Source organism: Plectropomus leopardus, chromosome 9 (assembly GCF_026936395.1).
Source record: "Plectropomus leopardus strain MGB_pleo_1.0 chromosome 9, ASM2693639v1, whole genome shotgun sequence".
Lineage (NCBI taxonomy): Eukaryota > Metazoa > Chordata > Actinopteri > Perciformes > Serranidae > Plectropomus > Plectropomus leopardus.
Window position 1 is genome coordinate 4,510,825 of NC_142184.1, and position 26,636 is coordinate 4,537,460.

General features: G+C 39.7%; 2 protein-coding genes across 4 annotated transcripts in view; one reads left to right on the forward strand and one right to left on the reverse strand.

The window, feature by feature from the left end:
* Nucleotides 1-4,092, reverse strand: part of agap2 (ArfGAP with GTPase domain, ankyrin repeat and PH domain 2) — a 28,637-nt gene extending 24,545 nt beyond the window's left edge. For all 3 annotated transcript variants that reach the window (XM_088081731.1, XM_042491477.2, XM_088081730.1), the window contains exon 1: nucleotides 1,776-4,092. In XM_088081731.1, the coding sequence (XP_087937857.1) occupies nucleotides 1,776-2,895 (1,120 nt within the window). In that variant the 5' untranslated portion in view covers nucleotides 2,896-4,092. The remainder of the gene's footprint in view (nucleotides 1-1,775) is intronic.
* A 10,236-nt stretch (nucleotides 4,093-14,328) lies between these two features.
* Nucleotides 14,329-25,521, forward strand: tspan31 (tetraspanin 31). Its single transcript, XM_042491531.2, has 6 exons — nucleotides 14,329-14,528; nucleotides 18,014-18,181; nucleotides 18,310-18,390; nucleotides 18,502-18,642; nucleotides 19,983-20,096; nucleotides 22,029-25,521. Exons 1-6 carry the CDS (start codon nucleotides 14,466-14,468, stop codon nucleotides 22,101-22,103), a joined length of 642 nt encoding a protein of 213 aa, XP_042347465.1. The 5' UTR covers nucleotides 14,329-14,465; the 3' UTR covers nucleotides 22,104-25,521.
* Nucleotides 25,522-26,636: the final 1,115 nt, after the last annotated feature.

The window sequence follows — 26,636 nt, forward strand, 5'->3', positions numbered from 1 at the left end:
ATGTTGCTAAAACTAATTGAGAAACAAAATAAACACAAAAGAGAAAAATACTAAAGGAGGAGAGCAATGAAACAGAGAAAGACAACAGAGGGGAGCAGGAGGTTTTGGCAGACTACAGTGCCCGCTATCCTGGGTGTGAATGTGTGAAGTGTCCTTCAAAGACAGATGATGATTAAACTCGCGCCTGCCTATAAATCTATGGAGCGTCTAGGCCAACACAGCACAGATGCAGCCAGTGATGATGTGCTTCAGATGAGGAAAAAAATGGGCCTCCATACATACGAGCAGCCGCTGCAGGCAGCTCTCTGCGAAAAAAACGGGCTACCACACAAACAGAGACACACACAGAGTTTGTCTATCTTTGTCAAAGTCAAAGCTCTCTTTATGCCAAAAGTGATCAGACAGTGTGATCCTTCTGCTGCTTCGACACAGATTTATACAGAAAGCCAATTATCCACACTCCCTGCTCCAAACCAATCATGTGCAATGCACTCTGCAACCCCCACATGTAGCCTGTAGCTCACATTCAAAAACTGCCAATTTTTTCAATCTTTTTTTGGGGGGGGAATTTTGTCAGAATCCTCTCAGAAGACTGTGTGTCAATGCACGGTCACACACACACACACACACACACATACACACCGCCTCCTCCTCCTCCACCCCTCTGTTTCATCAGACTCTGCCTCTGTAGAAGCAGCAGTCCTGCCGGTTGCCATGGCAACACTTCCTCCTGCCCTCAGTGTGTGTAAGTCGTGTGCAGACTTGTGTATTTGTCTGTGTGTATTTGTGTGTGTGTGTGTATTTATGTGTGTGTGTGTGTAGTCGGCAGGGCTAGTCTCACTACTTGCATGTGTAACAGTGTGAATACACAATGAGTGAATGAATACATAAAACACACACTCCCACAGGCTGACACTCGCTCTTTCTTTGAGCAAACATGTTTGTGAAAGAGATGCACTGTTGTACGCTGCGGCTGCCGACACGCAGCGAAGAGCGGGGAGGAAAAAAAGCTAAAACTCATTGATCGTCAATCTTAAAACGCCACATGAATGCTTCTGACATGATGGAGGAATTTAAATTGAATGCTTGACAGAGACAAAGACAGGAGTGAGAGGAGAGGAGGAAAAAATAGCCCCATGTAGTGGCAGAACATGTAGTGGGTGGAATATCAAAGACAGGATTAGAAATGTTCTTGATTGGTTGTGCATGCACACTTCCCTTTTTGACGTGGGTGAACAAATATCGCCTCATGTCTTTCCCTCTCTATGGAAATAAAGCCAAGCGGAGCAGTGCAGCACATCCGCGATCATGCCACCAGCTCCTCTCCCCTTTGGCTTCATTATGAGATTTAAACCCATGCTGGGAACGCTGCTTAAGTGTGTGTGTGTAAGTGCAGAGATTACCCCTCCAGCGGTGTGAAATCTGCCCGCACTCTGAGGGGAATTAGATTAAGACTGTCCAAGACGATGCTATTGTCAGTTCTCAGATCAAAGAACTTCATCTGTCGTCGATTTGGCTTCGGGAGTAATGTTTCTCGGCACGTGACGGCACTAAAGCCTGTAAATGTATTCTGTGTGGGGTTCTTTATAAAGATCAACCCCACCCAACCCCACCCCGACTCATTTTAGATGGATGCCTGTGCACAGATGAAGGAGCTGCCTGTCTGATAATTGTTTGGCAAAGGAACTGAGGACAGGAGTGTGTCTGATAATTGTCATGGATGTGGCCGACATGAAGATTTAGAGCTTGAGAGGTGAAGTGATGTGACCTCCTACCTTCCTCCTCACTGGAGTCCCTCTGTATATAGACAGGAGGCGCTGTGGAGGATGACCCCGCCGCCCCCGAGCTGCTCTTTGTGAAAATGCCACTGATGAACTTTAGCATCTTCCTGTCTTTAGCGGAGCCTCGTTGGCCCTGCTGCGCCTGCTGGGCCTCCCTGGCGAGCCCCAGGTCCTCTGAGAGGCTGTTCAGGTCGCTGTTATCCAGCGTGCGGCTTTTCCCTTTGCGTGCCGGCTTGTTGGCTTGAGTAACGGGCCCAGGCAGGGAGGCCGAGCCCGTCTTCAGCCTCTCCTTCCTGGGGATGTCTCTCATCACTGCAGCCACGCCACCTCCAATCTCCAGAGGTAGTCCAGCTTGAGTTTCATCCCGCATGTCCCTCCATCCGTCCGGCCTGCTGGCCTCGGCCCACGAGGCCCTGCAGGGGCCTGGAGAGCGAGTTGGCATACGGCAGTCCTTCCGGTCCAGGCTCTGTGCTGAGGTAGGGCTGCGCTCTCTGCCGTCCCGGGATTCACGCCCGCGGGTGGCCACGCTGCTGTGAGACTTGAGGAGACTCACCGGACGCTGACCCACAGGACGGATAGGGAGGCTGGTCCTGGTCGGGGTTCGGCTTGGCTCCACCACCTCTGTCGGAGGTGTCGTGGTCAGTGATGGTGACCTGCATTGCTGTGCCTCTGGGGTCGAAGGCGTCTTCTCGACCCGTGTGAAGTCGATCTCTGCAGACTTTGTCTTCTGAACTCTCTCAGCCGGTAAGGGGATCGAGAGGTTGCACGGCGGCTTTTCGCTCCCTTTGCTCTGCACATCAGCCGTGGAGGGAAGTTTATCTTTCAGAGGACTGACGGGTTTTTTCTCTCCATCTTTGAGTTCATCGCCGGATATCCCCCCTTTCACGATGTCAACATCCTCAGCTCTTTGTGGTGGTCCGGCTCCGTTCTCAGCCTGTGCGGGAGCTTCACCTTCCACCTTCGCCCCGGCCTCTCCTCCAGGCCGGGCCTCCACCTCCTTCCCCTGGGTGCTGTTCTTGGCCTCCCCTCCATTCTCCTCCACAGCCTCTACCTTGACCAGGGTGAGGGAGATGAGGTAGGTGGTGCGTTGCTGCAGGGCGCCGCCTCCACTCATGTGGTCAGGCTTCAGTGGACACACAGCAGATGAATGAAACCAGACAGAGCGACATGAACGACTGACAGTTTGCCAGCGTGTTGGGACGTGAAGGAATCTGACAGCACGACTGAGACCAAAAACTTACACGGAGGGAGATTAAGTTTCTCCTTGGAAGATACAGCAGCAGAGCGGCTGTTGGGTTCATCCATCCCCCAAATCCCTATTTCTTTGTTTCGGATTTTTAATTTCAGTCACGGATTTCTTCTCTGACTGTAATTTTCATTTGTCGGGGAAAAATAAATCCACTCTTCTTGACAACCTTCAACACACAGTCAGTGCAGTCCGAGCAGCTCTTTTGTTCCTAGAAAACACCCAATTAAAATCTACCCGCTGCATTTGTATGCTGCTACTGAGGCTAATAAATCTTCATTATGGTGCCTCATTCCTGATGGTAATTATTTGCTTGACCTTATTTCTATGTGCAGCAACCCCATCTCATATGTTGCACAGTCCATCCTCTTCACTCAGAGCAGAAAAATTCAATTCAGGATAACAACTGGCCCGCATCGTACGTCATCACAAATGTGATCAACAGCAGCCGTGAAGGTAAAGTCTTTAAAAATGCATCAGTGTCACCCTAAAGCAGCATGGCACAGCACACCCAGAGCTGTACGCAGTCCAGTCCGGATCATAGGCTCTCACTGCACGCCACACATGTGTGTTGACAGCAGCATCCATTCAGGGAGCGCAGCGGCAGGAAGGCAGGCAGCCTCGCGGAGACGCACAGGAAGGACACTGATGAGGGAAGGGGAGCAGAGAAGCCAGCAGAAGCCCGGGCGGATATCTGGAGATGCATGACCGAGTCAGGGCGCGTCCGGCCATCACGCCCCTCTCGCTGTCCTCTGAGCGCATCAGGCGTTAAGCATGACAACACAGCACCGGCACAGACGAGGCGCTGAGGCGAGTCCGATAGAGACACCGTCGCACAGGTTCAACGAGTCCAATCACACACACACGCACACACACCCTCACACATGCACGGCTCGCACTCTGCGTTTCTCTCTCCCACCGTCACACTGATAGGAATCTCCGATGTCCCTCCCTCTACATGCCCCTCCTTGTTCCAATAAGCGATCCATACAATGCAGAAAGATCCTGCTTCTCTTCTTTCCCTCCTTTATTTTCACTCTCTCTCTGCTGCTCCTCTCAGACTGAGCAGGGTCCTTGCTCTTTATTGCTCATCCCTCCCAGCCCCATCCACACCATCCCCTCCCCTCCATCTTTCTCCCTGCGTGCCGGAGAGGAGGGGGAGCGGGTAACGGCTGGTGGTAAAGCAGCAGTGCGCACACAAGCTGGACCCGCTAAATGAGGGGAGACCGCAGGAGGAAAGATCAGCGGCAGGGAGTGGAAAGCAGGCAGGGTTTGATGTTTTTTAAAAAAGAAAGATGCATGTTTGTGGAGGGAAAACGACACTAAGACAGGGTGTGTTTTTATTTATACAGCTGCCATAGTTTCATCAAGATCATCCATCTGTCTTCAGCTGTCGATTTGTGTGGTGCACAAGTGTGTGTGTGTGGCTCCGTGTGGCTCCTCCTCGGTAGGAGGCTTGGCTTGTTTGTTGCTAAGGTGTTACAATCTTCCTGGCTCTGGTGGCACAATCATCTCCTCTATGTCCTTCCTCCTCCTCCTCCTCCTCCTCCTCCTCCCTCCCTCTCGTGGTACATTCTGTATCGCAATCCCAGGATCTGTGTATCAAAATGGTGTTTCTCTCTCTCTCTCTCTCTCTCTGAGTGTTTCATTGTGTCATACATGTGAGTGAAAGAGATTTCCTGTGAGTGTATTGATCTGTAGTCTCTTGCCTACCACTGCATGTGTTCATTAGCAGAAGTGGGTAAGCTCTGGGCTCACAGCATGAAGCAGAGCATATTGGACATCAATAGTTGGACCACAGAATGCAAAAAAAATGACACTTATACTGTCATTTCTGTGGGGAAAAAAACTAATTAAGTAAAACACAGGATAGTAGGTTTTTTCATGTAATGAAGAATGAACCTGCTTCTAAAAATGGACTTGAGTACTCAAAACCTGTTGTGCAAAATGCAATACAATGCTAATGTAATTTGAGAAATGAACAGAATTAGAGCTGCAACTAATGATTATTTTCATTATCAGTGTAGCCTTTGAAACTGAGCAAATTGGCTTAATTTATTTCAAAAACAACAAAAAGAAGGCGGTGAGCAGTGACAGAAGAAATTGACCAAAAATGAGCAAGAAATTAGTAAGAAGTACAAGAAAATTACCTGAAAAATAGTAAAAAATAAATAAATAAATAAATAAATTGGACCCTAAATAAAAAATAGAATAAAAATAAAACAAGGCCAACAAAAACTTAATTACAACAATGTTGAAAACATGATTTAAAAAATGTAATTATGGTATTTAAAAATATAGCTATACATGTTTTTGTTTTCCTAGACATTTTTCCCTAGCTTTTATTATTTTTAAGAATTACATTTAAATTTAGATTTTTTTTTTAAAAAAAGCAAAAATGGATGATTTTAAATGGCCAAACATTTTAAGAAAACATGCCTTCCAAACCCAGGCACTGCATGTTTTCTTTAAAATAAAATACAGTTACATTTGTACACCCATCCCCTAAGCCATAATAAAAAACAAAAGTCCCTCCCCAGTGCTTCAAAAGTTATTTAAAATGCCATCATGAATAACACATAGTGCCTTAGTTATATTTAAATATTAATTTGTGATCCTGTTCAGATTTTGTTATTTCTTAAAATAATATATATTTTAAAAAGTGTATTTTATAGTTATGAAAAAAACAGTTGATGGTCGTTCCAGAGAATGTATGGTCTTGAAAATTTGTCTCAAAGTCATGGAAAAGTCATGGAAATGTATTAGTAAAAATGCGTCGTGCCCAAACTGTATGCATTTAACGAGAGTAAACTGACATGTCATCTGTGAAAGTCGTGAACTAATGCAGGACGGTATCAGTGTGCCATATTTAGACGTATAGATCCATTGTAAAAGTGGCATATTTGATGAATTGGGATGAGAGTGTGTTGGACAAGAAAAACAAGAAAACCCCCATATTTGGGGCTGAATCATAACATATTTGGCTTTTTTTATTTCGTAAATTGACTTAGCCCACGATTCAACTGCCAAAATACTTTAATTTTCTAACTGACTTAACGACCTATAGTTGTCAACCGAAAATTAAAATACAGGAAAAACTGCAAAAAGAACTGCTGCAATTACACTGCCTGCAACAACAGAAACACTGCAGCAAACATGATTACACATCCATCACTTGAATTATTACCGGGTGTAATTTTGTGTTAATTACTCTCTGATTAAAAAAAACCAAAAAAACCTTGATGTGATATCAGAGGATGCATTTCCCCACAGTGCACCAGTCTCAGCCTCCCGCCATCATCCAATAATGCTCGATCTGACTGTCCACCTGCTCTGCCCGCTCCCCCCTCCTGCTCCCCTTTAACAGTCAGTGAGAGGGCAATAACTACTCTCACTGAATACAAAAGACCTCTGACAACCAGCCGCCTTTGGCTCAAGGGGAAAAACACACGACCTGAGAGAGAGGACGCAGGAGAAGAATAAAACCTCAGATAGGAAGCTGCTTTTTTTATTAAAAAAAAGAAAAATCCAAACACATTTTCAGGAGTGATGTTATGCGCTTGTAAAAAAAAAAATCCCTTTTTAACAAGAGGTGTGAGGACATGACTCGTCTGTGAGTTAAAGTGCACGTCAGGCTGCTGCAGCTTGCAGTGCTGCACGGCGAATCTAATTATTTTGAAATAGACACCCACGTATAACGCAGAAAATCAGGTTGTCTTCAGGCAGACAGTTTTTACAAACACTGTCTTTTCTCTCTGTGTGAAGAGACTCGCATACAGAACAAAGCACACACACATTGACACCTATGGGCGGATGCTGTCAGATGGACACTGGCCAAGGGCAGTGGTCATGCTGGGTGATTTTTCATTTCTCCTTCACTGGGAGCCGTCCTTTCTGTCTCTCCCCCCTGCTCGGCTGCCATGCTGCAGTGAACACCATAGCAGTCAGATTCACATTTAAATGTCTTCATTTAGCTCCACCTCACCCCCTCTCTCCTTCTCCATCCTCATCTCTGTCTTTGTTTTTTGTCTCCCAGCCTTTCCCTGGCACACAGTCAGTCGACCACATCCCACTCGCTTATTAAGTCCAAAAAAGAGAGGTGGCTCTTTTTAGCACCAGTGAACTCTACGCTCACAGATCCAGGCCCCACCGAGGATACACTCACTTTGATCCTCACTCCAGCAGCCTAATTATACCCAAAAAATTTCAGCTGAATGTTTTAACACATAGGGGGATGTGCTTCTCAGAGCGTGTCAAGATCTGCCAGATCCTAAAAAGGCCTCAAAGCTCCCCAAAATCCATCAGGGGGCTGATTGACCTTCAGCTCGCTCACAAACAGCAGAATGAGTTGATGAATATACGGATTAAATTTAAAAAGGTGAGCCGGTTATTTTATCCACCCTGTCTGACCTCAGCAGTGGTGAAAAATGTCAAATACAGTTCGGTGAATTAATTTAATAGGAATATTTCCAATTTATGCTGCTCTCTACTTTTACCTCACTTAATTTTAGAGGGAAATTTTATACTTTTTACATCACTGTATTTGTTTAACCCAATGAAACCGGGAAAAGTAAAAGTTTTCTTGTGCTGCATTCAGACTCCTCCACAAGAATTTAAATCTTTGAACTCAGCAAATTGATTTGTTTTATTTCGAAAACATGGGGGAAAAGGTAATGAGAAACTCTGCAAGAAATGTCTTTCAAATTGAAAGAAATTAGTAGATTTAGAATTTTTTTTTAAAGCTAGGTAAAAATGTCCAGAATTTTAATATGATAATTATATATATCAAGTAAGTTTATTAAATTTAAATTTATTTGATATATTTTTATTTATTTTTAAGTATTTTTTTGTTTTTACGCTCCCCTTTTTTTGTTTCTTTATTTTGTTTGTGGATTTTTTATGCAGATTTCAAGGAAATTTTCTTGTACTTTTTACTAAAAGGTCCTGCTAATTTTTTGGAATATTTTAGGTTATTTCTTCTTACTTTTTTCCATGTTTTTGAAAGAAATAAAGTGAATTTGCCTTTTTGCAATTTTTCCTATTTATTTATTTTTTAGTTAACTGATGACAGAGAGACCTCTAGATCATCTGCTCGAGTTTAGGCCTCACGTCCAACGTCCACTTGGGAAGAACTGATTAGACTTTGGTGATGGCTGGTGAAAGGTCAAGGCCACTGTGACCTCACCTGACTAATCTCGAAACTGTGCTCACTCTAGAGATGCTGTGCTGTCGGAGAAAGATGTGTGTGTGAAGCGTCCGTGTTTTTATTGACATGGATGTAAACTGCAACTTGACAGACGTGAGCAGGCTCACAACTACGTGGTCATTCTAGTTTGATCTGGCTTTGAGGAGAAACATTTAACTTTATATGGTTGTAGTTTGTTGATTTTAAATACCGTCAGAACTTCAAAGCTTGCAAATGGGTTTGAACGATATGTTCTTGAAAAAATCTCCAAACTCACCACATTTCATCACTTCCCGCAGCTGTGAAATGTGGTTATTAATGGTGGAGGGCTGATCATGCGTTTCCCACAGTCACTCAGGGAGGCTCATGATATTTAAAAAACAACAATAAAAAGAAATCAAAAATAAAAAAAGAAACATCCCAGCCACCTCTACTTTATGAAAGGGGTCATTTCTAATAGTGAGTACTTTTACTTTGATGCTTTAACCCTTAACTTAAGAAAAAACTAAAAAAAAACTAAAAACTAAAAACTACCAGAAAAAAGTAAAAAAAAAATAAATAAATTACAACAAATCTTGAAAATTAGAGGGAAAAAAAAGTAAGAAAAAACAAACAAAAAAAGTAATTGACATGAATAAAATACATAAAAATCACAATAATTCTTATAATTAATTATGATAATATATAAAGGGTTTTTTGGATATTTATCACTATGCCTCTTTAAAAATGATTTTACAAATCTGCAGATTTCTTTCAGTTTGTGGAACAGCTTTTGCCAAGTTACTCATTGCCTTTTTTTTCTACGTTGTCAAAAGACAGCATACAAAATTTCTCTGATTTTGAAGGTTTAAATACTTGTGAAGGTGTGAAAAGTGATGCTGATCCAGGTTTTTGCTGATTTTGCTGAACTGGAACAGGACTTTCCCTTGTATCAGAGTATTCTTGCATTAACGTGTTGCTACTTAGGTTAAGGATCTGAATACTTTTTCGCTGTTGGACGTCACCTGCTTCTACAGAAAAAGGTTGTAGATGAGACGAACAGTTTGACAGTAACACATTGTGTCATATTAACAAGAAACGGTGGGAAGTAGAGATATGAGGAAATGATGTAAAACTGATCGGCTTCACATGTACAGGCCCTGTTTGTCTGAAAGGAAGTGGCTTTGAGGGCAGTTGCAGATTGGCAGACAGGAAGTAGGCCGCACAGTAGTTTTCAAGCTGCTGCCATGGCGATGGCTGCTGAGGGATGATGCCATTGGTTGTCCAGAGGCTAACTGATAGATAAATGCCACCACGCACCAGTCGCCGGGTGGTGAATTTTAGCCCTCGGAGTGAAATGAGATTTAAATGAACATCAACTTCCCCCAAAAAAGATGCAGCGACTGACACAGGAAGCGCAGAGGAAGATATCATCACCTGCGCTATCATGTTCCCCCACACCCCACGAATAATGACGAAAAAGACTAAACTCACAGTGAACTGAAGTCTGCACAAGATTTTTCCTGTTTATTTATATCAAGATAAAAGTGAGTCAGTCGCCACCAAATTCTGACAACGTGTCAGTATGAATTTACAGGTGCATATGTTGCTTTCTTCTCGAAATACAGGAAGGAAAGTGATCTTACCTTGAATGCTGTGGAGGTAAACTTTGAGACCTGAGCGCAGCTGCTGATCCGAGACTCTTTCGAACTGCTTGTAGAGTCTGTTGATTGCACTCTGGAGAGATTCGTGCCTCTTGATCTCTGCTTTTATTGCAGTAGAGTTTACTGATTTGCTGTTGCTGTTCATCCTGACACATGGATCTCTTTGTGAACTGAAGCTAAAGTAGCCTCGCTTCAGCCCATTTGAACTCCTTTCAACGCTTGTTTGCTCCACAAGATGAACACGAACTTTAAGGCTCAGAAGCAGCAGAAAAAGAAGCGGCGGCGGCAGCTCAGGGTGTCTCTCTCTCTCTCTTGCTCGCTTTCTCTCTCGACCACAAAGTCAGCTCACGACAGTGTGTGTCTCAGTTTCCTCTGCAGGTTTAAACTGAACTAAATTCACTTCCTTATTTCAAACCATGTTCTTCACTACACGGCAGCGCTGACTGTTGTGATGACCACAGCATCGACAGACTGCCGTTTACCTCACATAACTCTACTGCTTCTAGTGAAGAAACAATAATTTACCCGTTTGGGCGCATTTTATGCATTTTTTACTCTTCATTTTTTTGATAATTTTCGCTGTGTTCATGCATATGACATTGGAATTTCCCACTCAGCTCCTGTAATAAGTCTAAAATACACCACAGAAACAAAATTGTGACATTCAGACTGTTAAGTGCAAAAAATGCACTATTGAAACCCATTCAAGCTGCAATTTTTGATCTCACAGCCATCAAAGCATAAAAACATGCATTGTATTATTTCTGAGTGTCATTCAGGGCTTTTGCCTTTGAATTTGTCGTTTTTACTATTTTCCACCTGGTGACATAATTTTTTTACCATATTTGGCATATAGAGAAAATACATGCTATTTCCACTAGGTGCACTGTCACAATCAGTGTTTCTACAAATCACTGACGTGTCCCAGGCTGATAATAAAATCATCACTTTGCATGCAGTATATTAAAAATAATAATTTCTTTTTTGTGTTTTTTTTTTCATTGGAAAAACAGTGGCATCTTGACAAAAACCTTACATTTAAAGGTTTAAAATTCTGAAAAATAATGAATATTGTGTACTGTGTAAACAAAATAGTTACATTCATACTATTAAATGCAAAAAAATGCGTCATTGAAACCCATTCAAACTGCAGTTTTTGATCCCACAGACATCAAAGCATAAAAACATGCATTGTATTGTATTATTTTTTTGTGTCACACTTAGTTTTAAATGTTTCCACCTGATGACATAATGTTTTTTAACATATTTGGCAAACTGGGAGCACACCAACTGCCAACTACTGTATGTAACACACTGTACATAAGTATATCATGCAGCTGCACTTCAGAAATCCCAAACTATCACTTTAAGTAAAGTACAAGTATGTCTAAATTGTACTTAGGCACAGCACTTAATTAAATGCCACCCTGCACAACTACTAAAATGAAAAACAGATTAAATACAACAGATGAAAACAGTAGCGTTCACAAAGCGCTGTGTGAAACGTTCTGGTCCTCAGTCCAACAGTGTGTTAATCAGTATGAGCTGAGCAGCTTGATGCTCTGCAGCGACAGGATGTTACAGATTACCCTCTCAACTCCAGCTTCGGTAGAGTGTTGCTGTGTGCAATTGGTTAAAAATCTAATTTATATGTGATTTAATGCCTGCTAATGTAACACAGAGCCAAACATCTCTGTTTTTCTTCGTCATGCTGTATCACAGATGTCTGCTTGATTGTGTAATGCTTGTGCAACAAGTGTCCTGTCATCACCACACAGTGTCTGCCGAAAAATACTCACTGTGGCGGCGCAAAGTAGAAGTCTTAGTCTTTTTGTATAGTCTTCCATTTAACCTTTTTATCATTTCTATTTATTGTTTTCACAGTTTTAAAGTTAAAATCACAAACAGCTTTTCGTATGAGATTGAACTCACAACAGGTTTATCATTTCAAACTAAGGGTCGACAGATTCTCGGCCGAATATTGGGGCTGATATTTGGCATTTTGCTGATTATCTGTATCGGCATTTTATTTTAATGATCTCTGATAAAAAAAAAAAAGTGCAAAGAAAGTGTCAGCATGAGAAGAACTTTTACTTTGAAAAACTTCAAGGAGATAATATTGTTTATTCGTTTTTTAATTTAAATTTTCACTTCATTAAAAAAGAAAACATTTGCTGGGAACTTGCTGAATATGATGTTGAACATTTCAGTTTTGATTAAACATTTGCTTAAGACATTTAAACAGTTTTGTATTGGAGTTTGCTGTATTCCAAATTCTAATTATTGAGAGAAAGATTTCCATTTTTATTGTAAATACTACTACTACTACTACTACTACTACGACTACTACTACTAATAATAATAATATTAAAAATAATAATAATAATAATAATAATAATAATAATAAATCTATTCCAGAAATTGGTTATTGGTCTAATAAACCACTAATAATCTGTATCGGTCAGCCCCTGACTCCTGACAGTAATACATAATAAAGATATCCTGTTTTGTCCTCTGGCTCCTCTCGGTGCTCCTAATGACATGTGCAAGAATCATAACAGTCACTGCTTCGGCACACACTGCGCTCCTGCATACGCGGCGCTGCCAGCACTGTATATAACAGAGATAAGTGATGAAAGAAGAGAGGATACGTGTTGCACATGTGAAGGTTTTCTCCTGGTTTCACAGCCATTATCTCAGTTTGAGAAACCTGCTTATGCTGCCTGGAGAACTTCAATGCTGCAGAAATGTTTGTTTCTGAGCACTCTTTGTTCCAGACAGTCTCTACTCTCTAAATTTGGTTCTGACACAGAGGCTGAGATGGTGATAAATCACAGACACAACTGCACAAAGATTATCAGACACCTGCACACTGTTAGACGCATGCATGCACATGAAAAAACATGTTTTTATATAAGCATCGTCATCAGCATAAAAGCACCCAGATGTATTTTAAAGATCTATTTTAACCGCAGGTGCATAATTAACCTTTTTTGTGGAAAAACCACATCAAACATAAATTATTATTTATTCCAACCAAAGTAATTTCATCTCTTTAAACTCTACACAGAAATGCCTGAAGGGTATCGTTAACCTTTGACACAACACTTCCACAGACCGACACTAAGCACCATTACTTAATATATTGATCTGGTGTTCACTGTCCACATAGACTTGCTGACTCTGCTGCCATTAATTACACTGCTGTCACTTTAACTTGTATTTTTTCTGCCAAAAGCTCTTGTAAAGCCGAGATCCATTTTTAAATCTGTTATTATTTTAGTTCTATATACCTCTTATTAATTATTTATTTCACTTCCTCTATTTATCTGTACTTTTGCTGCTGCAATGTCTGAATTTCCCCACTGGGGACCAATCAAGGTTTATCTTGTCTGCAATAGTGGGGCATTAAGTGCAATATAATGGACATAAATGTAAAACAGATACATTAAGATAAGATAGAACTTCATTAATCCCGAAGAAAACTGTCATGCCAGATTGCTCCAGAAATACAGTAGCAAAAAACTAATACAACAGAGCATCAAATAAGTGAAAATAACAAAAAATAAAATACAAAGTGTCTGAAATAGAACTCAAAGTGTCTAGTAATGATAATGTTTAAAAGTAAATAGTAAATGATAATGTTTAAAAGTAAAAATTAAAATTAAAAATCAAGAAAATATTGCGCATGGAGTTTAAAATTATACGTTAACATAAGTACAGTACTACTGCACAAAATATACTTCAGTCATACTGCACTCTTACATGTAGCGCTACTTCAGATAATCTGATACTGTACATATATCTATATGCATCCCACCCAGACTGATCCCTGACTGATGATAATACCTGTGTGTGTGTGTGTGTGTGTGTGTGTGTGTGTGTATGTATATATATATACATATACACTGTTAACCATTTTGGCATTGTATACTGTATATATTTTAGATTTGCACCTTAATTTCACCTTATACAGTACCCTAGGAAAAAACTAAACATGGAAATAAGTTAGCATTCAGCACCATCTCGAAGTCAAAGGGGGTTTTGAATGTTGTTGTTTTTTGTTGTTGTTGTTTATTTTCTACCAATAAAATAAACTAAAAGGCACACACACACACACAGACATATGTATAGGTGTTTGTGTATGTGTGAAAATTAAAAAATATATATGTATATATATATAGATAGATAGATATTGGTGTGTGTGTACTTTTTACATATATCATACTGCACATTATAATATTATAATATTATCCTGCATGTACTGTTCATATTAGGAATAGTAAAATGTCAGTGTTTACATTCTTTATGTATACGCCTGCATATTTCATTGAATGCACAGTGACAGTAAGAGAAACTGGAGTCGCACTGTTTGCATGTGTCGCCCACACACTTTGTCTCCATTGAAGCTGAATCTGTTTTATTCTGAAACGATGACGCCGGCTGACACCCTGACGTCACATGCGGTGCAGACGTCATCACATCCGCCCTCACCGCTGACCAAAAACATTCGCGTCCAGACGTTAGCGCTCCGGAGAGCCCGACAACACTGACTTTTTCCCTTTTTTTTAATCAAGTCCTATCCATCAGCCGATAGAGGCTTTTCGAATATGGTCTGTGGCGGATTCACCTGCTCCAAAAATGCGCTTTGTTCCCTGAATGTGGTTTATATGGTGAGTGTTCAAAATGCCAAGTTTGAGCTAGCTGCGTTAGCTTAGCCACACTAGCTTCTGAATGAACTGGCGTAACGTTAGCTAGCATGTTAGCTTCAGCGCAGAAAGATGACTGATGTCGCCTTTTGTTTTCCACTCTCGTTTTCTTTTTGCAGCCGAACAATGGTATGGATTTATCTGTTCATTTCATACTGAAAAATATACATGTGTTGTGTGCGTTAGCTAACTAGAATGAAATGTAGAAAGTAGTAATTGTAGCTAGCTAGCCTGTTAGCTATCGCCATTATGTGTATTGAAGCTACCGTTAGCCGGGAGGCCACCTGACCCAAAAAATGTGAAATTTACATGTTTATATGATTTATCTCTCACATCCTCTCTTCTTATCAGTCACCCGAGCCTGACAAAACAAGATTTAATCAGCTCGTGTGTTTGTTCGTGTGTCAGTCACGTGATTTGTTTTAGGCAACATGTTTTTAGCTCAGCTGACAGAAACTCACCGTGAACCGATGGTTACACTGAGATATAAAGTACAGAGAAAACACAGTACTTCCTCCTTTTGTTTATACAATTTAGCTTAGTGCAACTGTGCTGTAGAAAAATAGGACCTTTCTCAAACTAAACACCGTGAAATATTTCTAAGTGTAGGTTAGATATTATGGTTGTTGTTATTTTAGATTGTATTGTCTTGTAACTTTGCTCTGATTCAAGTTCTGTATTTATCATAATCATAACAGTTAGAGAGGCACTTTTTGGCAATGAAAATTAAGCCTAGGCTTCCTCAAACAATACTTATGAAAAATAGATAAATAAAAAGATGATCACACAACTAGACTCAAAATAAGAACCAAATAAAAAATTGTACCAAGGTTAAAAAATAAGAAGGAATATAAATCAAATTACATTTAAAAAATAAATGACTAAAGAATAAAATATAAATTGCAACAGAAAGATAAATGAATGCAAATAGAAATGTAATAATTGTATTATTATTATTATTATTATTGCATAATTATCAGAGTATATGTAGTGATGGTCAAAATGACGTCAATGCACTGAAAAAGTAGACTGTTGAGTAGAAGTAGAATTTGATTGGGAATTTAATCATTATAAATTACTCAAAGTATCTTTTTCTGCTTTTTTTTTTAATTAAAAATTTACTTTTCAGATTGGTCATATCAGACATAAGCTGATACTGCTGTATTTTTGAGGGGCCAATAATATTGGCCAATAAAACAGCCTAAAAAATGCACCTGAGACAAAATAAAGACAAAAAGTCACATCATTAACTGACCATTTAGAAGTGCAGTTGTCTTTATTGCAGGGCTTTTGCGTTGCATCATATCGTACAGCTGTTTCTATTGTTCTAGTCTCTCGCTGTGACACTGTTGCCTAGTGATGTGTTGTTTTTGTCCCCAGCCATGTGTTCAGTATTGTTGGTTGTTGAGTGCCTGTCGGCAACAGTACATTAATGTTTAACTGTCCTGTCATCCTTTTCTTATCTGCCATGCCTGTTTTTTATTGTGTAGAACTGAAAAGATTAGTGCGATAAGATAGAACTTTATGTTTTTCTTTTATAAAGAAGGAAAGAGAGTAAATAAAACAAATTAAAGAATAAGACTATCAATAATGTGTAAAAAAAAAAAAAAAGTACCAAAAAGAGCAATTATTTTTTTATTGATTATTTTGACCCAACATTTTATAATACGACTTCTCAAGTAAGATAATTTACTGCTTTTACTTGTGTCAAATTGTCCCATCTATTTTAGGATGTCATCTTGGGCTATGGGAAATTGCGGTGGGCATTTTCCACTTTTTCTGTCATGTATACAGCAATTAAATGAGAAAATAACATCAGATCAATCAGTGATGAATGGTAGTTAGTTACCATAGTTGTGTGTTTTAATATTTCCATCTACATTTTTGGCTATTAAGAGCAAATGTCATCATACTGACATACTAAACTTATAACTAAAGTGAAAACTGAATGCCTGTGGTTGCATGTCATGTTTTTGTACCTAATAATTTTTTCAACAGTTAAGGTCAGACATAATAACTAAAATTCAAAGTTCTGGATATCAAATATTGAGTCACAATCACCTTGGTTGTGTTTGTCTCATTGTCTTCTACCTGCTGTCTTATTTTTTTGTAAGTCAGCCAGGTGTGCACTGTATGAGAGACATGCGATTAAAGGTAGCATTGTATTGTATTTCTGCTGTTGTGACACTCAGTTAGTTCAGTGCTGAAAGACTTCAGACTCGACCCACCCAATCAGAAAACTTTGGAACGTGTACACACGCCACCAATCATACTGACAGCCGAGCTGAGTCACTGTAACTGTCGCCAGTGTGATGCTGTAGTTGCTGAGTAGAATTAGGACACTGACAGCAGTGAAAGGAGACATATAAGGGCAAGGAGGACAAAGTGTCCCTTCATGAAATGATGAACCCCTCTGAGTCAGACATGGCCATCACATATTAAATCTAGAGAAAAACAGGAAGGAACCAAGGCACTCGTCTTTAGGAAAAAAGTTCAAATGCCTTTATTTCATTGGCAGGTTCAAAAAGTAGAACATGATTAAAAAACAGTTCATCGACGTGTTTCGGCGTCCAGCCTTTATCAGGAAGTTAGTTGCTCTGATTAATGGTAAAGATCATTATTTTATACTATTAATATTACAGGGAATACGCAAGACTGATACATTTTACATTTTTAGAAGTAATCAATTAAAGACAAAATATAACAATGAACTCAGTGTTTTTAATTTGTTTCAGATGATCGAAAACTGTTACGAATTGTGTAGTTGTGGAAAGTCTCATGACTGTGGCCTTGTGAAGAATTCAACTCTAACTTTTAGTCAGCCTGTTTCTTTCTCTGTGAATGTTGCTGTGCTTCATTTCTGGTGTTTATTTGGTAAACACTTAAACTTGAATCATCACCGCATAGCTAATTGTTGTTTAACCCTTTGAAACCTGAAGTGACATCACTTCTTGTGCTGCTCTCAGATGCCTTTCACAAATATTTAAACCTTTGAAACCTGAGCAAATTAATTAATTTTAAAAAATGGTAAAAAAGCAGTGGGCAACTTTGTAAGAAATGCTCCACAAATGGCAAGAAATTAGTTATTTATTAAAAAGCAGGGGGAGAATCCAAATCTTGTTAGCCTTAGGTATTTTCCTGTATTTTATTTTATTTTTTGTACAGAATTAAGAAATTTTAAGCACTTTTTCCTAATCTCGTCTGCCTTGCTTTTTTTCCTTTTTGTTTATTCATTTTTTTATTTTTGTAATTTTCTTCTGTCGAAGCTCATTGCCTTCTTGTTTTTGGAAGAAATCAAAATATTTTTCTCAGTTTTCAAAAGGTTAAAGCATAACTGGTGTTGGTGGTGATCAAAAATCGGTACCGTGACCCCGCGGTCGGCTCACTGCCATCAGATGCAGGCTGCCTCAGCTGACTCTGGGTAACTTCCTTCCCTCTGCTCCCCTCAGCTGGTCGGGCTGCTGCTGATTGGAGTAGCAGCATGGGGGAAGGGGTTCGGCCTGGTGTCGAGCATCCACATCATCGGAGGGGTCATCGCGGTGGGCGTCTTCCTGCTGCTCATCGCTATTGTCGGCCTCGTAGGAGCAATACACCACCACCAAGTCATGCTTTTCTTTGTATCCTTTCCCCTGTTGGCATGGATGCACTGATGATTATCACGTGATTGGAAAATGTGGCGCTGCTGTTGTGTGCTTGGGTTTTGCAGTGTTGTTGCTCTGTTGTTTCTTTGACCTCTTGCTCTCAGTACATGGTCATTCTTTTCATCGTTTTCCTCTTCCAATTTGGAGTTTCCTGTTCCTGCTTGGCAATGAATCGTGGGCAGCAGGTGAGAAAACACAGTTTATTTCTGCATAAATCATTTTTTAAAATGTTTTTTATTTAATTTTTTTTTGACAAGAAATAAGCTTAATTTTACTGTACTTATTTACTTTTCCAGGAGGCACTTCTGAACTCTACTTGGAGAGTGTTGGACGACAAGACCAAAACAAACCTGGAGAGCCAGCTGGACTGCTGTGGGCTCCTGAACGTCACCAACAGCCGGAAAGAGTTTGATCAGGACTGGCAGAACTGCACCGCTGTGAGTCTTTTTTTTTTTAATTGTTGCACATATTCAAAAACCGTTAAATAACTTAACAGGGTTCCCACAGGCATGAAATTCCATGGAAAAGTTGTGAAGACTGAAATACTGTTTTCCAGGCCTGGAAATGGTTTGGAATTACTAGAGAGTTTTGAAAAACATTGTTTTGGCTGTTGTTTAAATTGTGTTCATAAAAGCCCCAAAACATGTCTTACATTACACGTCCAGGCTATTGCTGTGCTGTGTGACTGGTGGATGGATCGTTGGTTTTCTGTCCACCAAAAAGAGGCACGGCCTTCGTGTTTTGCAAAGTGCCCATATGTGCCAGTCTGCTCTACTGACAGGAAGGTCTAACTTGCGAGTAAAGATGTCAGATGTTAGCAGTTTGTTTATTAGCAGATGCCTGGAGAGTGTGTGTTAATAGGCCTGCCCATTTTGACAGACTTGATTGATTGACTGACTCATTATGTCTTTATTGTAAAATACAACAAAAACAGTATTTAAAAGCATATCAACAAAAAAGAAAAAAGAAAAGGACATAATGAATTCCACCTGCAGATTGCATAAATTTACATGTGCGAAAGGGAGTAGGAAGAAGTATAAACTTATTTAATCCTTCTCCTTTATTACATAACCAAACTGTTATCAAAAGCTATATACAGGCACTGATATACAGTAAAATAATCATATACCAAAAAAGCTTATATTTATGAAATCGGGGTAAAATATCATCGTACCTTTTATAAAGAACGTGTGGCGGCTTAACGGCATGATGTTCCTGCCTTTAACAGGCTGATAAAAGGGCTTACAAAGTGCTCAGATACAGAAGACCCGGAAACGCCGACTAATAAGAGCAGACTGGGCCTTTTTCTGGGGAAAAAAGAGACAGGTGCTAAAACGGAGCGTTTCAGACCGAGGGTGAATACAGGTGTTCCAGCACAGACAGTATAAAGAAAGTAAAGTCTCTTTTTAACCTGGAAATGAGCATAATTGGTCCCCTTTTATAGAAAAACTGCTTGAACAGCACAATGGCAAACTGAATTGCTGCATCTTGAAACTGTATTTTTTTCCTTTTCATTCATTTTATGTAAAGTGCTCTTAAAATAAAATGTTCAACTGCAATATTGTAGTTTCACAGTGTATTCCCTGTTACACAATATGCCCCACTGAATAAAGTCACATAAGCATTTCCCTAAACCAGGAGAAGTTAAAAGTAGGTCGCTTTCAGTAGTTCTCAGAATAGATTTTAGTAGCTAATACTGGCCTAGCTGACACACCGTTGACTCATGCTGCAGAACACTTAAAGGCCTTTTCTTCCTTTTTTGTGTCTTTCACGCCAGTTATGCAAAAAGTCAACCCTCGGCTGTTTCACCTGCGGAGAGAAGATGCTAGATCATGCAACGGAGGCTCTGAAGATCCTCGGGGGCGTCGGGCTCTTCTTCAGCTTCACAGAGGTGAGTGTCCAGTCTCCAAATCTGCATGCAAACTTGCATCTGCATATACAGTACATATGTGTGTGTGTGTGTGTGTGTGTGTGTGTGTGTGTGTAAATGTATGTATATATATAAGAGAGAGGCACTTAACTGAGTTTTGCACTAATTTGACTGATTGCTGTATTTAGCCAACTAGATGTGCACATATTCCCATGTTCACTCCTTGGAGGGAAATATTAATCATGTTCAAACTGGGATTTTCTCCAATTTTTTTTGTGCCAATCATCCAGTAATGACATGGTTGGGTGGTTGTTCGTGATCACACCAGTATTTAAAATGTTGAGAAAAGAGTTCATTTTAAAGGCGTCTTATCAATCAGTTTAATTGCTTGTCGAGGAAAAGAAGGGAAAGCAGCTTTATTTGTTCAGTACATTTCATGGCAAATGGGCAAATCAGAGTGCTTTACAGAGAAATCACATGTAAAACACAATAAAGGAAACAGATTGACGATGAAAGAGTATGGAGAAAAGAAGTCAAATTCATATTAATATTTTGGTTAAAGTTCAACTTTGGGAAGGGCGGCACCTCGATTCTAGTTCACAAGGCTACAATGCAATTATAAGGTCAATGCATTCAACTTTTTTATTTCTTTTCATTAATTATTTTTCTCTTTGTGTGACAACTTGCTACTTTTAGATCATAATTAAGATAAACAGATTAATGTACTACAGTGTTGCTTTTTACCCAGGTCCCTTTCCCCTTCAGCTTCATAGAAACCGAAACGCCTCCATACGTGTTTGACTCGAGAGGCTGCCGGTCAGATTGTATTCATCTACGTTTGCTATCACTTCATCATCCCTAAACAAACCCGAGAAGTAGACGAGCTTAGACGTAAACCTGACGCACATATTTATGTCCGTTACGTTTCAGTATCCAGTTTATTCATCTGTAGGGAACATACAACCTGGTCTTGCAGGTGATCATAATGTGGAAAATTAAGTCTAAAATGTTCAGTTTTTGACTTTTTTGCATCAAGACATGATCTCTTAAGAGAGAATTGTGATGCAGCTTAGAATTATTTCCCCCCACCCCTAAAGTTTGGTGAATTTTTCGCACAAATTTGCACCGCTGTAGCAAATCTTGGAACCCATCATTTACCAGTCTGACAACGATACGCATCTGAGAGCGATCTGATATTTTTGGGGGAGGGGGATATCGGGTCATCAGTGTGTCCCGCACAGTTTTCCTTCATCGGCGCTAGTCAGCTTTTTTTCTACCGATTTCTCGCGTTGAATCCGTGACAGTGGAGCCCGTCGGGAGAATGAGATCACCCTGATTGTCAGTTCAGCTCAGCGCAGAAGAAGAGAAAGAGAAGAGAGAAAAGTGAGCAGGCTAAAGTCAAGAGTGAGGTCGAAACGAACTTGTTATATCAGGTAAGATTGTTTTTCTTTAGTCATTCGGCTCTTTAGCAGACACGTTTCCTGCCGGTTGTGTCATTGGTAACTATGCTTTGTTCTTTTAACTTTATATTGTGTTGTAAATGTGCTAACTGGCTAAGTAGCGTTGAGATGTTTCTCTGGTTTTCCTTTTTGAAAGATGGTTTCATACTTCTGCTGCCTGCTGGTATGGAGAAGTGATTCCTCTCATGCAGGCTGTTGGTTGTAGTCGGTGTATCTGTAGCGGCTATTGTGAGGTGACGTTGGGGGTTTTTAGTCACTGCTAGTTCTCTAATGTCGGTTAGGTGTTTCAGGGTTTTAAAGAGACAAGTGCTTAAATGAAGCATTGCAGACAGAGGGTGAATACAGGTGTACACAGACAGTATGAGAAAAATAAAGTGTTTTTGAGCATTAAAGCATTTCAACATGTTTGAATAAAAATTTAAAATAGAAGTATGAATGAAGAAGTGAGTACAATAGGTCCCCCTTAATCTTTTTGTCTTTCATGTCTTAATAGATCCTGGGAGTGTGGCTCGCCGTGCGCTACAGGAACCAGAAGGATCCGCGAGCAAACCCAAGTGCTTTCCTATAGTCTGTCCCACGTACGCAGCTCCGCGCTGCAGATGCAGTTTCAGACACACTGGTACACATAGAAACATGCACATCTAGAGGCAGACATTCAGTACAACACCACTACAACCACGACTACACAGAATGGACGAGCGCACGCAGCACCTGACACACACACTTACACACACACACACACACACACACACACACACACACACACACACACACACACACACACACACCTGAGACTGAGAAACTACACCCACCTGTCCAGAAATATGCCAGAGCTGGAAGACCTGGATACTTATGTATGAAAGGATAACTTGTAATACCAAGAAGTGTGACTTGTTGGTGTCGCGACCCAGCCTTGATTTGAGTACCAGATTTCCTGCTAGTGTCCGACTGAGGGATGAGACGTCCCTGCATGTGTCCTGCGCCTGCACAGACAAACAGCCTCCCTGTTGTTTCCATTCCAAAATGACTGTGCCGTGTCCAACAAAATAACTTGTATGCACCTTGAAATTTTTCCTCTCGTCTCTAATGTAGTGCCACCACATAACGACAAATATATTCCTCTGGTCAGTGCTATCGGTGATTTGTAGAACTGTAAACATGCCCAGTGTGATGAGTTTGTTCGAAAGAGAAGGCGCAGACTGGACATGTGGTGTGAAGTAGTTTTTGACTTATGTGTACATTTTTTCAGACGCCACAAATGCCGGGATTCGACTGGCCTGATAGCACCATGCTGATGACGTGAGCTCAATTTTCTGATTCTCTCTCAGTGAGGACTCGCTGCCGCCCCAAGTACTCGCCCTGACAGACACACTCCAAACGCAGATCCTGACATTTGCACTGCCTCTGCGACACAAATACGCTGTTATGTTAGACTGTAACAGTAGATCGAAAAAATGCAATTCAGTTTTATTTGCACATGCACATGCACATGCAGAAAAAAGAAAATTAAATCATTAAAATGTTGTGCAGGAGATGTTAGATGCCAAAAATGGTTATGGCGTTACCTCCCCTGTTAAATAACTAATCAATAATAAAAAGATTAAAAACAAAGATACCATAAATGATCAAAACTTCAAGTCTAAGCAGTGGTGCAAAATTAATAAAATGTATAAATGATAAAAGTTTGCATTTACAAACAGGTTTATTTATATTTATCATTTGTATGTGACATTTACCTCGTCAATAACAATCTCCACAAGGTTTTCACGATACACTGGAGTTGTAGTTTGTAGTTGAATTTTACCATTTCTCTGGCATCTTTTAGGGCTCGTGTGTCCCTTTGCATCATCATAAATTCGGACATTTTTGGGGTCTGTGACCACAGCTCAGCAGGCGGAGCTCTCCATGAGTCCTTTTTTTTCCTCAGCAACAGTTTGTTACTTGTGGTGGGGATAATTAATCTGTCGATCCATTCAGAGCTGATCAAATCGCATGCATGGATGACAGGAGCTGTTTGCAGATGTTTGTAACTTTGAATGCGCCTGACGGTCTGCTGCACTGTCTCTTCCCTAAGCACGCTATAACAAATGGAATAAAATTTCCAGTAGCACTCCTAATAAACAGTCCAGAATGAAAAATCTATTCGTGGCGAATAAATGAATGTGGAAAACCGTAAAGCTTTTGTCAAATCCAGTCAGAACAGGGAAAATATCATTCTCTTGAGAAACTCTTGTCCTTGTTTAACTGTAGTTATTGACTCTGTTTCTGCAATGACTCCGCTTATTGCTGTTTACTATAGGGCAGCCCCTTAAAAGTCAGAGATTGGAATCATCATTCAGACCTTCACTCGACTAAGATTGCTTCAAATCGAGCAGTTGTTTTTTTTCTGTGCAGTGTACTTGTTGGAATGTTTTGGTCTCCAGATTTTGCTGCGGAGTGAGTGCTCTTAACTTTCACTCTACTCTTTGGTACAGAGAGTTGTGTGCATGTTGGCAGCAGCACAGAGGAGAGACTTGCTTAGAAGTGGAGACTTAACAGCTCACAGCAAGTTAATACAACACAGTCTGACTTTTGTTTGATATCTAATGTCAGCTTAAAATGTTGCACACTTACAACCGGTTGTTAGCTCTTTTACTGTATCGAGTAAATGCAGCTGTCACGCTGAACGTCCCACGGAGCCTGTTCAAACGTTAATTCTTTGTATGGAAAACAAAATTAATTGTAAAATATTAATTATGACTCGACTGGCATAATCTGTAGTCGCTTACAGCCGTAGTTTACTAATGTTAGGTAAGCGCTTGTTGCTTAATTGACAGCGCAGTCCCTAATTGGCGTCTTACGTTGTCAACTACAGTGCAGATCCCTGATTGGATTTTAGTTTCTGTAAAGCTTTTGGGGCGACTCCAAGTCCAGACTGATAGAGAAAACACAATGTTGAGCTCATCATCAGGATGGTCTCACCAGGTTGAGATTCAACAGGATTAGGAAGCAAGAATAGATGTTAGGGTAATGTAGTTGCTAGTCTTTTGGGGTTCAAACTATTTATGAACTGTAACTGAGCCAACTAACTTTTAACAGTCGGAGATATTAGGATGCCAACGGACTGCAGCCTTGATGTTGTACATAATCTTTTGGAAATCATTCTGGATGGGTTTGCCGTGTAGTTGCCCCTCATAGTTGGGAGTTTTGCCTGCATAGTTGAGGTCTTTGACGGCCACAATAATCCACCCTTCCTGTATTTAATATGTTCCTTTGTGTCGCACAGTGATGTTGCTTAGTGTAGATTCTGGTAGTAGAGATTCAGGTACGTATCATTTTACCTCCTGTGTAACTGGACGAAATCACAAAAAAAAAAAAATTAAAAATGTTTAATTTGAAGTAATTGGCAGAATTTGGCCAAAACTGCTCATCGCAAACCCAGTTTTGTTTTTAATAGTGTTAATTGTAAATGTGCTTTTGTTAAATATGTTTAAGCTATTATTTAGAATGATTTTGTTCTCAGTTGCCATTCGCTCTTTTCGTTCATCAGTGTTAAATGCTTTGTAAAAAAAAACAAAAAACTTGTTAAATATTTCAGGATCTATTTAAGTTTTAAGACGCACATTAGGCTAAAGTTATGTTGTAGTTTCGATGATATAATTTTGACGCCTAGCTCGATGTTTGACATTTCCTGTTGATAAGTCACTGCTCATTAATTCTCTCTTTTTAAGGTGTTTTTCTCTTTTTGAATTGCTTTTAACTTAAAGGACTAACACAAACTGTAATTACATGTCTTACTTGAACCTGTCGACTTGGCTGATAATGGATTTCCTGCTGCTGATTCGGAGTCATCGCTGGTGTAGACAAACTTTTGACAGATCTTAAACATTATTACGCCATATATTAAACCTCACTTTGAATTTGTGTGCACTTGTTATTCAAATGTATCTTGAATTTTTGAGACTTAATTTTCCAAATAATAAAACCTCAAATTGGAAACAGTTTAATTTGAGTCATTGTTCAAGTGTATGAGCCCTGAATGGTGTGATGTTTTTTTGTATGCTCAGTGCCTCCTAAATGTGCATTTTCACTATAGAGCATGGTTTTTTAGCCTGGCTTCGAAGGAACTATAGAGACGTTTCACAGTCAGTTCAGTTCTTTAAATAAGGTTTTAATGAAAATGCATGAGTTTGGGAAGTATTGAATGCAAGAAAGGATAAATTCAGGTTGTTAAAACAAAATCTGATAAATTATAGATTAAGCCACCTTGCAGTATGTTATGCAATTAAAATATTACATGTACCACCTGCAACATTAAAGTGATAAGCACAGAAACTGACCAATAATTACTCAATTGTAATTATTATAATTATTTTTATGTGCACTTTTACAGAAGCATTTGTTGGCAAAGACAATCTTAATCTCTCCAACAAAATGTATTTAAAAATAGAAATAAAAAGCAAAAATGAATATCTAAGACAGTAGTACAAGAGTCAGTCTTTTATATATATATATATATATATATATATATATATATATATATATATTTACATATATTTATATATATATGTACAAATTTTGTCTTTTTTTTTTACATTTTTGCATACTGTTGAGAAAATTGAAGCATAATACAAAAAATTTAATGAAAAATATTTTTGACTTACGTCTTACTTTCTTCTACTTTCTGTAATTCTCTGTGCTTTATATCAGAGTGACTTCAACATCACAATTTTCCCCCTGGGGATTAATAAAGTGTTTACATTTCGATTCTGATTAATACTTCTTTATATTATGTATTTTTTTATTTTATTTACAATTTTGAATGCAACATTTTTACTTGTAGTATTGCTACCTTTATTTGAGTAAAAAATACTTCTTCCTGTACTGTTGGCTGCAAACTGTCTAAATGTGTTTTTGTTTGTTGTGTTTTCACAGAGGAGGAGAGCGTTCAGGTGCAACGCTACCAAAGAAGCTTTTGACCACATGATGGCAGCACAGAGTCTCTGCAGCTGCCGTCTCCTCTTGGTCACATTGAGTGTTGTTTCAGCCCCGCTCTGACATGGTAAATACCTCCAGACAAGCAGTGAATCTAAACACAGAGGTGTCCGTTTTTACTGACTCT